This window comes from Maylandia zebra, linkage group LG17 (assembly GCF_041146795.1).
Source record: "Maylandia zebra isolate NMK-2024a linkage group LG17, Mzebra_GT3a, whole genome shotgun sequence".
Lineage (NCBI taxonomy): Eukaryota > Metazoa > Chordata > Actinopteri > Cichliformes > Cichlidae > Maylandia > Maylandia zebra.
The window spans coordinates 5,493,252-5,507,758 of NC_135183.1; the positions used below are offsets into that span (position 1 = coordinate 5,493,252).

The 14,507-nt window shown below is 36.7% G+C and overlaps 1 protein-coding gene across 1 annotated transcript; it reads left to right on the forward strand.

Annotated features, from left to right (window-relative positions):
* Positions 1–1,545: 1,545 nt before the first annotated feature.
* On the forward strand, positions 1,546–13,564 carry LOC112436288 (macrophage mannose receptor 1-like). The gene is made up of 3 exons (XM_076876147.1): positions 1,546–1,804; positions 11,291–11,677; positions 13,093–13,564. Exons 1-3 carry the CDS (start codon positions 1,546–1,548, stop codon positions 13,437–13,439), a joined length of 993 nt encoding a protein of 330 aa, XP_076732262.1. The 3' UTR covers positions 13,440–13,564.
* The last annotated feature ends 943 nt before the right edge of the window (positions 13,565–14,507 follow it).

Sequence of the window (14,507 nt, forward strand, 5' to 3'; positions counted from 1 at the left end):
TCCCTATCTCTCCCTCTGTGAAAAGCTTGGGTGTCATTCTCGATAGCACATTATCCTTTAACTCACATATCAATAATATTACACGTGCAGCATATTTCCAACTCCGTAACATTAATCGTCTCCGCCCCTTCCTCACACCTCACGCCACTGCCATTCTCATCCATAATCTTGTTATCTCTAGAATTGACTACTGCAACTCATTATTATTTGGCCTTACACAAAAATCTATCAACAAGCTCCAACGTGTCCAGAACTCTGCTGCCCGTATTATTACTAGGACTTCTTTTACCCACCACATCTCCCCAATCCTGAAGCAACTTCACTGGCTCCCGGTTAAACTTCGCATCCATTTTAAAATAATTCTGTATACATTCAAGGCTATTCATTCTCTCTCTCCACCGTACCTCTCTGACTTATTACAGATGAAGCTCCCATCCCGCTGCCTCAGATCTTCATCTTCTCTTTCTCTCTCTGTTCCCTCTGCTCGTCTGATTACAATGGGAGGGAGGGCTTTTAGCTGCTCTGCCCCTCGACTTTGGAATTCCCTACCCCCGGACCTCAGAAATATTAGTTCATTCTCTCTTTTTAAGTCCACCCTCAAAACTCATCTGTTTAAAATTGCCTATCCTTAAATTTCTGTATGCTTTAACTTTTATCTTCTATTTTTATCATTGTGTATATTTCCAGTTTTTATCTGTTGTACAGTGTCCTTGGGTGCTTTGAAAGGCGCTATTTAAATAAAATGTATTATTATTATTATTATTATCGGTGACCCAGCGTTTTGTGTTGTTTATTATTAATAGTCTTTGCTTTTGTCTTATTTAGAATCTCTAGTCTTTGGTTTCAGAGTTGTTTAGAGTCCTTCTGTTTCTGTCTCTGTGTTCCAGGTTTGCTGTGCCCCTTGTCATGTCTGCGTCTCTGAAAATCTTTCTTCTGCTACGTTGATGGTGAGATTTACAAAGATTCATTTTTCACATCTGGTTTCTGTCAGTTTTCTTACTGAAGGAATAAATGTTCAAGCTAAACTAATATTTCTTAGTCTCATGGAAAATCTGTACACGAAGAGGTTGGTATATGTTTCATCATAAAGCTAAATAATGCAAGCTGTTATGGAGATAGAGCTACACCCCAGACACATAATGCAGCCTCCTTTCATCAGGAACCTGAGTCACAGGGGTCATATTAGTTTCTGAGTGTGGGTATCGCTACTGTTTCTAATAGGTTCTAGATTTACAGCTATAATAATTCTAGTGTCTAAATCCTCCTGATAAAAGAAAATTACATTTTTTTAAAAAAAGGTTCATTTAAATTTAAATAATAAGACTTTAATAAAGTAAATCAGGAAAAGTAAACATTCTAAATTGGAAAAACTTAAAGCAGGAAATTAAAAAATATGTCAAACTGTCCAGCTCTTATTTTTATGAAATTTGTGACTTGTTTTGTTGTTTGTTTTTTCTTTTATTTGCTCCACATATTTTTTTGTATTTGAGGTAGAAAATCTAGAAACCTGATTTCATTTAATTTGAACTGAACATCTGTTTGTTCATGGCAGAAAAGTTGATCCTGATCAATGAAAGGAAAAACTGGGATGAGGCTGTAAATTACTGCAGAAAGCACTATCATGACCTGGTCTCCATCACAAACCTTGAACAGCAGGAACTGGTGCAAGAGAAAGCCAAGAATGCCAGCACATTCCACATCTGGCTGGGACTGCGCTACAGCTGTGCTCTTGATCTGTGGTTCTGGGTCAATGACCAGCTTGTCTGCTATGAGAACTGGGCCGATGACACAGACACTGGGGACTGTAACCTGGCTGTAGCCATGGAGACAAGAGGAGAACATAAATGGTTCAAGAAAAATGATGCACAGATGTTTAGCTTCATCTGTTCTTTATCATAGGCTTTGGAACCATGCTAAATTAATTGTTTTAAATCTTATATTTCTAGTAAGTGTTGTAATCACACTTACTATATTTTTCCTTTATCCAGGCTAGAGATTGATGGGATATAACAACAAGAAGCACTCTGAGTGCAAACCTCCACTCTGGACAGGATTTTTGTTTAATACAATAACACTGGATTTTGCATGTAATCATTTTCGTTTTTTTCTCTTTTTAAATGTACTAAGAAGTTTGTAGTGCAGTAAAAATAAATAAATAAATAAATCCACGCCATTGTGTCCTATTTTAAATGTATCTATTTTGTGATACTTTTGAACTCTGATTGAGAGTGCTCCACATAAACTACAACAATACACTGGACTGTAAACTCTCAATGTTTGCTGAATTATGCTACTTTATTGAAATTGTCAACTGTGTGAAATGTGAGACAAAAATTTAAAATAAAATAAGCAAGAGCAATGAGTTAATGCATTGGATACATTCACTGTTGCCAAATTCCTCACTCGGATTTTAAAGCCAGCATAAAATAAATGTGCAAAAACGTGACTAATGTGTTTGCACCACTTTAATATTAACACAGCAGAGAGTCAAAAAATGAAGATTTTTACTAGTAATGAAAGCTGTCGGATGAACGTTAGGAATCATTTGAAAATAAATTAGCAAAGATCATTGTTTATTCTGAAGGAATAAGAAATTATTAATCTTTCTTAGAAATCTGAAGTTTTATTTATTTTTTTTCAAAATACATCTCAAAAAGTAAAAAAAAAGCTCATTCGCCTATTTTAGTTTCATTATATGTAGTCTCAGGAGAAATGACTGGTTTTGGGGGGGTGGTTGATCCAAAGTTCACCATTGTGTTTGCTCTCCATTTAATGATATGATGCAAATATTATAATAGTATATGTATTGTATTGTATGAGGATATCCAAATGCACACAATAAAATCCTCTTTACTGGAGCAGAATGGAATATTTTACTGAGTGCAGACTTCATTAGCAAAGCACACAGAGACACACTGTGTGCTATGCTGGCAGTGGCAGACTGTATGTGTAGCAAAAAAGGACTCAAATGCAGACCAAAACAGAAAGTGAAACGTGCGTGGAGTAACAGAAAACGAGCAGTTTACTAAGGCTGGTAAAATAAATACAAATGAAGGGCATGGGTGAAACGAAACAATAACCTAAACTGGGTGATCTAAAACTAAAACATGAAAAACCCTTAAACACGGTGAACTGACAGGAATACCTGAAGACGTGCACACAGAGACACATCATGAGTGTCTCTGTGCGCTCATCAGAGTTTCTGAGTTAAACCACACTGACATGTTTTTCTATGGACTGACTGAACATTTGTGTAAATGGTGCCTCTTCTGAGTAGAAAAAAGTGACCACTATGATATTATTGGGTTAAAAATATTTACCTCTTAAAAATTTCCAGCAGCAGCTGTCAGCCATAATTTAACCGTCCACACATTTTTATTTTTCTGTATATTCTCAATAAAATTCCTGGAAAGAAATGTTTTACAATAATTTTAAATTATTATTGACGGCACAAATAAACTCTGTCCAGCGTGTTGGATTGTAAACTTTCCATACGTCTTTACATGCTACTTTCTGCTACTACTAGTATTCAAACTATGTCAGCAGCATCATTAAGAAGTTGTAGTTAAAATAGATATGAACACATCTAGAACACAGAAAAGTGTTCTAGATTTAAGATTATAAACTTGATTATCAGCATGAATTTAGTTTATCTTCTACACAAATACTTTCTTGTTGTTTAACTTGTTGGTCAGTTTTCAGAATGACCACAACTACAAAGAAAAACAAATCTCAATTATTAAAAACATTCATTTAATTTAGTCTTTTACCATTGCTCTAACAGAAAGGATGTTTTTAGTTGTGTCTTTCAGCATGTCAAACAGCAGGTTTGGCTTCTTGTCTGTCCTGTTTTCCATTACATTATGTAAATATTGTTATTATATTGCCTGGTGTTTGGCCAGCTTAGAGTTCTTGTTTGCATATTCAAATCCATTCAACAGAGTCTTCTCTGTTGGAGCAGGATGAGGAACTTTATTGAATGCAGCCTTCATTAACACATCAAATAGAGACATCAGAGAGAAGCAAGGAAACACAAATAATCAAATATACATTAAAACTTTGTGTTGCTTTTCAAAATTTATAATATGTAGGTTGAAGTTTAAGTAGTTTTTCTTTCTTTGTTTAAAATTAGATTTTTTTTCATATAGTTTCCACAGAGTAAGAGCATTGCAATAAGTCAGTGGTTGTTGAAGCATGTATTTGTCTAATCTTCTTTGTTTATACTTAGCTGCATTATTTTCATCTATATGTTTGTTCTTTTTTGTTTACAGTTTCCATATTTCTGTCATGGTCCTGCATCGGTGACCCAGCGTTTTGTGTTGTTTATTATTAATAGTCTTTGCTTTTGTCTTATTTAGAATCTCTAGTCTTTGGTTTCAGTGTTATTTAGAGTCCTTCTGTTTCTGTCTCTGTGTTCCAGGTTTGCTGTGCCCCTTGTCATGTCTGCGTCTCTGTGTTAGTTTCCTGTTTTACTTTGACAGTCTGTGTCCTGTGTCAGTGTATTCTGTTTTTCTTCCTGTCTTGTAATGTTCAATTAGTCACAACTTTGTCCAGTTTTTATTGATCCATGACAAAAATGACAGCAACATTTACAGTTAACATATTAGTTTCAAAAAACATGCAGTGCTGGTTTGCCTGCTCATTCTGGTGGGTAAGTAGATCATTTTACCAATAAAAATTACATATTTGAATCACCTTAGATTGATTGAGTGCATTGTTAAGTGATTATAAGGACCACAAATGCTGATATGGCAGGCAGAGATTCCTACAAAACTCAGGTTATGCTCAGTTTCTAGAACATTTAGTAGTCCATAGTTTCAGCCCAAATGATAAACCAAAAACACAGAGAGATAAAAACAGATGATGCAACAAAGGAAAGACGGCTTTTCAAAAATAGGACAGCTGTGTGATCTGAGTCAGACAGGCTCTCTTTCTCTCTCTCTCTCTCTCTCTCTCTCGCTCTCTCTCTCTCTCTCTCTCTCTCTCTCTCACACACACACACACACACACACACACACACACACACACACACACACGCCATGAAAGATAATCGGGGAAGTGGATACAGCTGGCAGAACAGGACAGGTGTAGACAATTAAGACAATGAAAAGGTGGAACCAGAACACAACAGAAAACCAGCTAATAAAATAGGAAATTACCCAAAATATAAGAGATAAATACTGAACATAATATGATGGGAACACTGGTGTAACTAAACACCAGTCACAAACACCACAGAAAGTTCAAATAACACACAACACAGGCTTCTTCTCACCATCAGTGAGAGTGATGCTATTCTAACATTGAGCTTGCCAATAATTGGAGCTTAATATTTACTTTGCTTTAAAGTTCTTCATCATTAGAGACAAAAAAAAAAGATGTTACTTTGATTTATTTGTTTATTGTGTCTGATTGAGAGATACTTACATGCACACATTAGTAGCCTTTAGATTTATAGCCAGGTAGATGAATAACAGTTATAATATTAACTTTGTACCCAAACATAATTCAGCAGTGCAGTACAATTTTCAAATAGTTGAATCATAATTACATTACATCGCATTGTTATTGTTTTCAATAAAAATGTTTGTTTGGACAACAGAAATTCGCTAAAACTCTTTATTGTAGCAGAAAGTAAGAGAAAGGGAAATACGTAAGTACATGAGGTGCATGTATTTTAATTTTGTACTTTTTGGTTACAATTACTTTCCAGTGGCTCCAGGTTGTGCAGTCACAGGATTTTGAGATAGCACAGTAGAGCTATTCTTACGACGTTTTAGCTCACGATCAATCTGACACCAGACACATAGGTTGCAGAAACAAGTGTGTACGATGTCTCTCTGGAGAGTCCCCTATGGAGGAAATAGCTGTTTGTTATTTCTATCCTTTAATTATAACATAATATTTGCATTATAGATAACTGCACTTAGGTTTGCAATGTTACATTAAATGTGTTTTTTCACATTCTTGGTTGTTTATTAAAATTATTTTGTGTAAAGATTTTTATAAATCTGCATTTCTAGATGAAGAAATGCATCTTATAAATGGTATCTGTTAAAAAAAATTGAAAATTGTTTTATTGGTGTCATACCTCAATTCCATATTTCTTTCTCATGGTAATCCTGAATGACAAGGCTACGGGAGCAACAAATAATGGTATCCCGAGGATCGATAGTGCCCCAGGGGAGCACATGTCCAAAATCGGGAGGAAAGGGTTCTCTCCAAGTGATTTTGAAATGGTGATCGCATAGCATGGCCAGCACCAAAAAGCATAGCAACCTGAAAATCATGACACAAATAGTAAAATATTGGCATTTTTTACACATATCAAAAATACAAGTTAAAGTCCAGTATTGATTCTTACAAGACAACTTGTCTTCCATGCAGTGAAAGAGGCCAGAGCCCCACTCTGCTGACGATGGCTCTGTCATTGGGCTGCAGATGATGACCTGATTGGATCTGAATATGTGCTGTATATGTTTAAAAAAAAATTGGAATAAAGAACAAACACACAAATATAAAACACCCTCTATGCTCCATGTTTCTAAATATCATAAATATGGTTTCATGTAAATCAGGATTGCCACTGTGGATCCTTCAAGAAGATATAACATTGTACAAAATGAAATCAGTTTACTGTGAATGCATCCATACGGAAATTCTTTGTTGGTAAGTAAAATTCATTTATTAAGCGCTGTGCACAGAAAGAGTCAACTTGATAAGAACATGATGTTCCACAATGGCCAGTAAAAATTTAGTCAGCTACATTCCAAGTCCTTCATTTTAAAGGTACAAATATATAAGTTTTTAAAAAGGCAGGGACAAAATTTGTTGTAGTGCATTCTGATTCATATGTGTGCATTTATTAATATTTTAATAGGGATAAATCCCTTCAGTATACTTCTTTATCCTCCAATCCAAACTATAGCAATTTCAATAACTTTGAAACTGAAAAATAATAAATTAAAAAAGAACTTTTTTTCCTTATTAAATCACACTTTTTGGATAAATATCTATCATTACTTATAATATTTAAACTTATATACTTAAACAACATATAAGTTGCCATGTTAAATTTTAATTTGTCTTACCTGATGTAGATGGAAGTGCTGTTGTCACCTTTTAGGCTGTGAGAGAATTAAACAGTGTACTCTGAGGAGCGGCACTTAAAGCAAATTTCCTCAGTTATAAACTATCATCAACATTTTTTTGTAGGCCCACAAAAATGTTGACATAAGTCAATATAGAGTGAAACAAAAAGCTGTCAAAAATATTTCTACGGAACTGAAACAAATGAAGTTGGATCATTAATTTTGTTCTCACCTTACACACCTGTAAAAATGTGTTACTGTTGTGTTGCCAAAGTCTGTCCGTGAGCACACAAGACAGTGAGAGACCGCTGCTGCAGTGCTCAGAACCATGATGGTCCCAATGCTGGGGGCAGTGTGCATGTGCTTTTGCAAAAACTGTACCAGGGGGAATTGTTGTATACTTTAAATTTATGCATAACTTGCAAAAAAATCCAAAATACTGGCTTGACACTACGTAGATGTTACATGAATATACACACATACTTCTTGTGGTTACCTGATAGATGTGTTTCTCTTTCAGCTGATATGAATACTTCCATTCTCTAAAATGTCATCAAACACCATTAAGCTGGAAGCCTTGTGTTTATTTCCACAGCTGTGAAAACACTTAAATGTTATCAGTTACACAGATTATTCTTTGCATCCTTGAACAGTTTAATGAATAATTGCACAGAAAGTTGTGGAGATTACAACTTTCTCAAGTGGAAATGATAACAGAGACTCTTCAAGTAGTAATACTGAGCAAGAACAGGATTCCTAAACAATCAGCAAGTTAAGACGTATTCTTGACAGTTATTCCGATGTTAACAACCCCTCTCTATGTTTGCTCTTGCCCACACAATGTGTGCACATTCTTGTGCAAACAGGCTGTCAGCTTAAAACCCTTATTGCAAAATACTAAGTTATAGTGCCAAACTCTCATAAGAAACAGAGCCAGTGTGTGCACACGGACACTGCCAGGTTGTGTCACGCACGACACTGACTCCTGGTTCAGAAAGACTTTTGTATCCTAAATGCAAGTGACGGGAAACTAAAGGCCCATCACTTGCACTTTTTGGTGTGAAATGACATGTTACAGTCACAAATACACAAACACAATTAAAGTTTTCATCATTTTCATGAAAGTGTTTGATTTGATTCCAAAATCAGTTCCCCAGAACTGACTCAAGACTCACAAAGTTGGAGGGCAAACGGTTCAAAACTGTGAAAATATCTATTCTGTTCAGTAAGTCTGGCCTTACTCTTTGTAATAATTACTGAGGCAGAGTGGCTTTAAGCTCGGGCTGGCATCCCTGAAGGATTTATGAAAATATTCATACAATCATTTACACAGATATAAACAAAATTTAAATAAAACCATGGAAAACTTTCAACATTATTTGTGCTCTTAACGTTCCTCCCCAGTGAATAAACTTCATTATGAGAGCTTTTAATCACACAAATGTCTGTGATCACCTTGTTAAGAGCCACTACTTAATTGACCTGCCACAACACTTACCTGCTCTTTCTTGCTGTGCAGGAATCTGTGGATCAACGGTCTGGATACTGTGGTGAGCAATCGGAAATACTGAGTGAGTAAATAGATTTATTCAGTAAAAGGACCAGATGTTACAGTTATGAGGAAAAGCAGCCCAGAAACTTTACCAGCTGCACACATCGTTGTGTGCCTCAACTTTCGTTCTTTGGCCTAAGCTAATCTGCCATTTTTCCTTGGTTAGGTTTAGAGAGCTGATCTATATTATAATTTTACAATTTGGGACACATCGTCGGTAGTGGACCTTTGATTCATCGGGTGTTTCGGCCATTATCACTAGACACCCTCATCCAAGGAGGCCCTGCCAGGGTTGATCAGGGTTGTCACTGGTTTATGTAAAATTTCTATTTCTCTTCTTCTTTCTACTGTTTAGTTTTCTACAGTTTATTCTATCTATTCAATGCAACTGAGAAATATTTACCTCTTTAAAATTTATGGAGCCTCATTTCTTCAAAGGGACAGAAAAGGTGATAGAGAGATGTAAGACAAGTAAGTAAGATAAGATAGGAGAGAGGAGAGCCGGAAGGGGGGCGCCCAGTCTGGCTTCCCACACCTCCCCGCCAGATTGGACTGTACACTCTACCTCCCCACTGCCTCCCAGAAAAGGGGAGAAGAGCAGAACCAACTGGAAAAACAGAAAGACTAACCTTCATCTCTGAATTCAACCACTGTTATCAGCAGCTTAACAATACGCATTGCAGACACTGGCACACTCTAGAGGCTGAAGCATTGCTGAGTGCTGATACCGGAGCAACTTCCCGTCTTATTATTTTAAGGAGCTCAGACAGTTAGGGATCATCTTGTCAATATTGTTCAGCCAAATAAACTGAACGATGCTTCAGATGCATTTTACTCATCCACACAGTGGAAAGACGTCGTCTGTTAAACAGTTCACAAACTGCAACACAACATCAGTTATCTGTGTGCTCAAATACACCGGTGGTCAAGCTTGTACTGGACACACATAGAGAGCACTTAAACAAACAAGGAGTATGCCATAGCTAAACACTATTATGAGGCTAAACACAGCTCTCTTCAGAGGATCTAATGCTGTATCATAGCAGACTCGTTGTAGTAGCTGAAAAGGACTTTTGCCAGTTTGCCAAACTGTGTTCATGCACATTTGCACATATACACACACATTCAGTAAGATTCAGCCAATTAAGAATTTCTGGCTATTAGACATCTCAAACGTGCACACTATCAATCAGGTAATGAGTAAACTTAAAATGTGCTGCTGAATTGGATTTTGTGGGGGTTCCTGTGGGACCTTTCTTTTTTGGGAGAGGTGTGATGAACCCTGCTCATTGTTTTAAACCTTCTCTAAAGTGTTTCAGATCTGGTGGGTGCAGCAGGGTTCATCAGTGCCAACTGGGCCTTTGGATCCCAGATTATAAATCTTCCTGCACTGCTTTTCTTTACTCTTTGTTGTTTGCTGCATTTACAACACTTGCATACATCTCAGCATACGTGCATACCTTACATCAGCGGTCCCCAACCTCGGGCCTCGGACCGGTACCGGTCTGTGAGTCGTTTGGTACCGGGCCGTGAGAGTTGAGGCTCAGGTGTGAAATGTATGATTTTCAGGGTTTTTATCGGTTTTCAGCGTTATTTTGTTATCGTTTTTATCGTTAACTCGGTTTTCCTGGGTCTTTTCATGTGTGTTATCAATAAATCTTCTTTTTTCGGTACCGGTACTAGTTTTATTTTGCTGTATTTATCCGCGACACCTTAAAGGCCGGTCCGTGAAAATATTGTTGGGCATAAACCGGTCCGTGGCGCAAAAAAGGTTGGGGACCGCTGCCTTACATCATAGCTCATATTGATTTGTGTAGCTCATTAAGTTCTGTTTCAGAAGTCTAATTTTGTTTATGAACCTTCCAAAGAACCTTCAAAATGCAAACAGTAAAGACATGCAGTTAGTTTAGTTTTATTATAAGTTTTATTATATATAAATACTCCTGAGAGAAGGAAGCATGTTGTTAAAGTAAATTATTTTAAATAACACCCTCTCTTTGTTTGACATTATGTAAATATTAGTATTATATTACCTCTGTTATGACCATCTTGTTGGAATATTTAAATGAGTCCATAGAATGATCTTTGTTGAAGCAGAGACATTTTATTGAGTGCAGGTTTCTTTAACACAACACGCAGAGGCATCGGACTGAAGCAAGGAAAGAAGAATAATCAGATGTAAGTTCAAACTTCAGTCTCAATTTACATTGTTAGCTCAGCACTGGCTTTACATTAAACTTACAGTATTTATTCTGTATTTCTGCTGATTTTTAAAAGACTCAAAAACATTTTTAAAGTAGCTATTCCCCTCATGTGTAATGTATTTTTTTACAGTGCAAAATAAACTATGTTTTCTTACTCATATATTACCTTACCTATATTACCCTATTATCTGTGAAAGTGGTGCAGTTATATTAACTTTGATGGTTGTTTATCTGTCTTTTAAATCTTAGTTTCATCAAACAGAGGAAATATGCACCGGAGGCTTTTTCTGCTCATGCTGATGGGTAAGTCGATCATTTTAACAGTAAAAACTGCAGATTTGCATCACTTCAGATTAGTGCAGGGTTTCTGTGAACTGCTCACAAAACTTGCCATCAGTAGATTTCTGAATGACCTGTGGTTTTTTTTGTTTTGTTGTTTTTAGGTCAGTGTTCCTTGATTTTATGCCAAGGCTATAAATACTATTTTATTAAAGAGCCTAAAACTTGGGAGGAAGCTCAGCGCTACTGTAGAGAAGGATATAAAGACCTGGCCACAGTGCCTAACATGACACATATGAAGACACTGTACACAGATTCTACAGAGAATCAAGGAAACGCCTGGATTGGGCTGTACAGCATCTCAGGAAAAGAAAACAGGAGGTGGCACTGGTCTCTGCCAGGAGTGGAGTTCAATGATAAAGACGTGAAATGGAGTGGAAATGAACCTAATGATAAAGCCGGATATCTTGAGAACTGTGTAGTGATTGACAGCTCCGGTGGGTTGTTGGATATTGGTTGTTCTAATGGTTACTCCTTTATCTGCTATAATGGTGAGAATATTTGACAATAATTGTATTAATTAAACAAAGTGTTTATATTTAAACATATCTACAGCTCATCTCTAATGAAAATGAGAAGATGCGATAATTGGCTGCTGGTGTTTTAGCCCCTGTGTGCTATCCTGCTCATTTGAATACCCGTCCTCCCACGGTGCTTTCTCTGCCTCTCATGTTACACCAGGACACTGTTTATTTGCTTTGCTGAACCATCTCGTGGTGCCAAATGTCATTACACAAAATTTCATACCAGACCTTTGATCAGAAAACTGTTTCTCTGCCACACAGAGCAAAGTCATCCTGAGCATAATGTCACAGCTGTGGTTATTCCCATAATGTTGGTAGTTTAGTTTTGAAGGTTTCGAGCTATTTTAAGTTGTGTCTTTAGAAAATCAATTTAAAGATACATTTAAAGATAGAAATGCACATTTCTTATGAGTCTTGTCTTTCTCTTTATTCCACAGAACAAAACAAATCACTACATTTCATTGACAATGAAAAAAAGTGGCGTGAGGCTCAGAGCTACTGCAGAGAGAACCACACAGACCTGGCCAGTGGAGCAGAACAGTTAAAGGAAGCAGTCAGTACATTTAAGAGTTCTGATGAACCACGATCATGGATCGGCCTGTTCAGAGACACCTGGAGGTGGTCAGATGGGAGTAATTATTCTTACAGACACTGGAGAGATGTTGGTGAGTTACCTGAAGAGCTGTCTGAAACTGACAGCGGCACCAGGAAATGTGCGATGACTGAATTAAACAAAGAAGGAAAATGGAAAGCTGATGATTGTAACACCGGAAAACCTTTCTTCTGCTACGATGGTGAGATTTACAGAGATTCATTTTTCACATCTGGTTTCTGTCAGTTTTCTTACTGAGGAATAAATGTTAAAGCTAAACTAATATTTCTTAGTCTCATGGAAAATCTGTACACGAAGAGGTTGGTATATGTTTCATCATAAAGCTAAATAATGCAAGCTGTTATGGAGATAGAGCTACACCCCAGACACATAATGCAGCCTCCTTTCATCAGGAACCTGAGTCACAGGGGTCATATTAGTTTCTGAGTGTGGGTATCGCTACTGTTTCTAATAGGTTCTAGATTTACAGCTATAATGAGACATAATTCTTGTTTCTAAATCCTCCTGATTAAAAGAAAATTAAATATAAAAAGGCTCACTTAAATTTAAATAATAAGACTTTAATAAAGTAAATTGAAAATTCTAAGCTGGAAAAACTTACAGCAGGAAAGTAAAAAATATGACAAACTGTCCAACACTTATTTTTATGAAATTTGTTTAGTTTTTTGTATTCTTTTGTTTGTTCCTCATGTATTTTTGTATTTGAGGTAGAAAATCTAGAAACCTGATTTCATTTAATTTGAACTGAACATCTGTTTGTTCATGGCAGAAAAGTTGATCCTGATCAATGAAAGGAAAAACTGGGATGAGGCTGTAAATTACTGCAGAAAGCACCATCGTGACCTCGTCTCCATCACAAACCTTGAACAGCAGGAACTGGTGCAAGAGAAAGCCAAGAATGCCAGCACACCCCACATCTGGCTGGGACTGCGCTACAGCTGTGCTCTTGATCTGTGGTTCTGGGTCAATGACCAGCTTGTCTGCTATGAGAACTGGGCCGATGACACAGACACTGGGGACTGTAACCTGGCTGTAGCCATGGAGACAAGAGGAGAACATAAATGGTTCAAGAAAAATGATGCAGAGATGTTTAGCTTCATCTGTTCTTTATCATAGGCTTTGGAACCATGCTAAATTAATTGTTTTAAATCTTATATTTCTAGTAAGTGTTGTAATCACACTTACTATATTTTTCCTTTATCCAGGCTAGAGATTGATGGGATATAACAACAAGAAGCACTCTGAGTGCAAACCTCCACTCTGGACAGGATTTTTGTTTAATAGAATAACACTGGATTTTGCATATAATCATTTTGGGGGTTTTTTTCTCTTTTTAAATGTACTAAGATGTTTGTAGTGCAGTAAAAAAAATAAAATAAAATAAAAACTTGTCAGATCTTAATATTTAAACCTCAATTCATAAGCTTCAGCTGTAAATTTATCCGTCCATTCTCTTCTGTTTGTCCAGTTCAGGGTGGGAGGGGGCCTGGAGCCTATCCCAGCCCTGCCAGCGGCCCAACAGGTAGGGTACACACTGGTTAGACTGCAAATCTGTCACAGGGCTAAGACAGACTGATGACCATTCACATTCACATTCACAACTATGGGCAACTTAGAATCACCAGTTAACCTAACCATACTGACTATATGTCTCTACCCAAGAATTTGTTGCTGTGAGCCAACAGTGGTAACCACAGAGTGACTGTACTGCAGTAAATTCATTCATGGGATAAATTTATCGCTCCAGAAGTGTCTTCCTTTCTCTTATACGCCGTTGTGTCCTTATTTAAATGTATCTTGTGATACTTTTGAACTCTAATTGAAAGTGCTCCACATAAACTACAACAATACTCTGGAAACTTGATATTTGCTGAATTATGCTACTTTATTGAAACTGCCAACTGTGTGAAATGTGAGAAAAAATAAGCAAGAACAATGAGTTAATTCATTGAATACATTCACTGCTGCCAAATTCTTAACTCAGCCTTTAAAGCCAGCATAAAATAAATGTGCAAAAACGTGACTAATGTGTTTGCACCACTTTAATATTAACACAGCAGAGAGTCAAAAAATGAAGATTTTTACTAGTAATGAAAGCTGTCGGATGAACGTTAGGTATCATTTGAAAATAAATTAGCAAAGATCATTGTTTTTTTTTCTGAAGGAATAAGAAATTGTTTATGT

Excerpts from the sequence above, each read along its gene's own strand:
- LOC112436288 (XM_076876147.1), top strand. The coding sequence starts at position 1,546 with ATGGCAGAAAAGTTGATCCTGATCAATGAAAGGAAAAACTGGGATGAG. Across the intron at positions 1,805-11,290 it reads TGACACAGACACTGGGGACT|GTCAGTGTTCCTTGATTTTA; the intron begins GTAACCTGGCTG and ends TGTTGTTTTTAG. Across the intron at positions 11,678-13,092 it reads CTCCTTTATCTGCTATAATG|AAAAGTTGATCCTGATCAAT; the intron begins GTGAGAATATTT and ends TGTTCATGGCAG.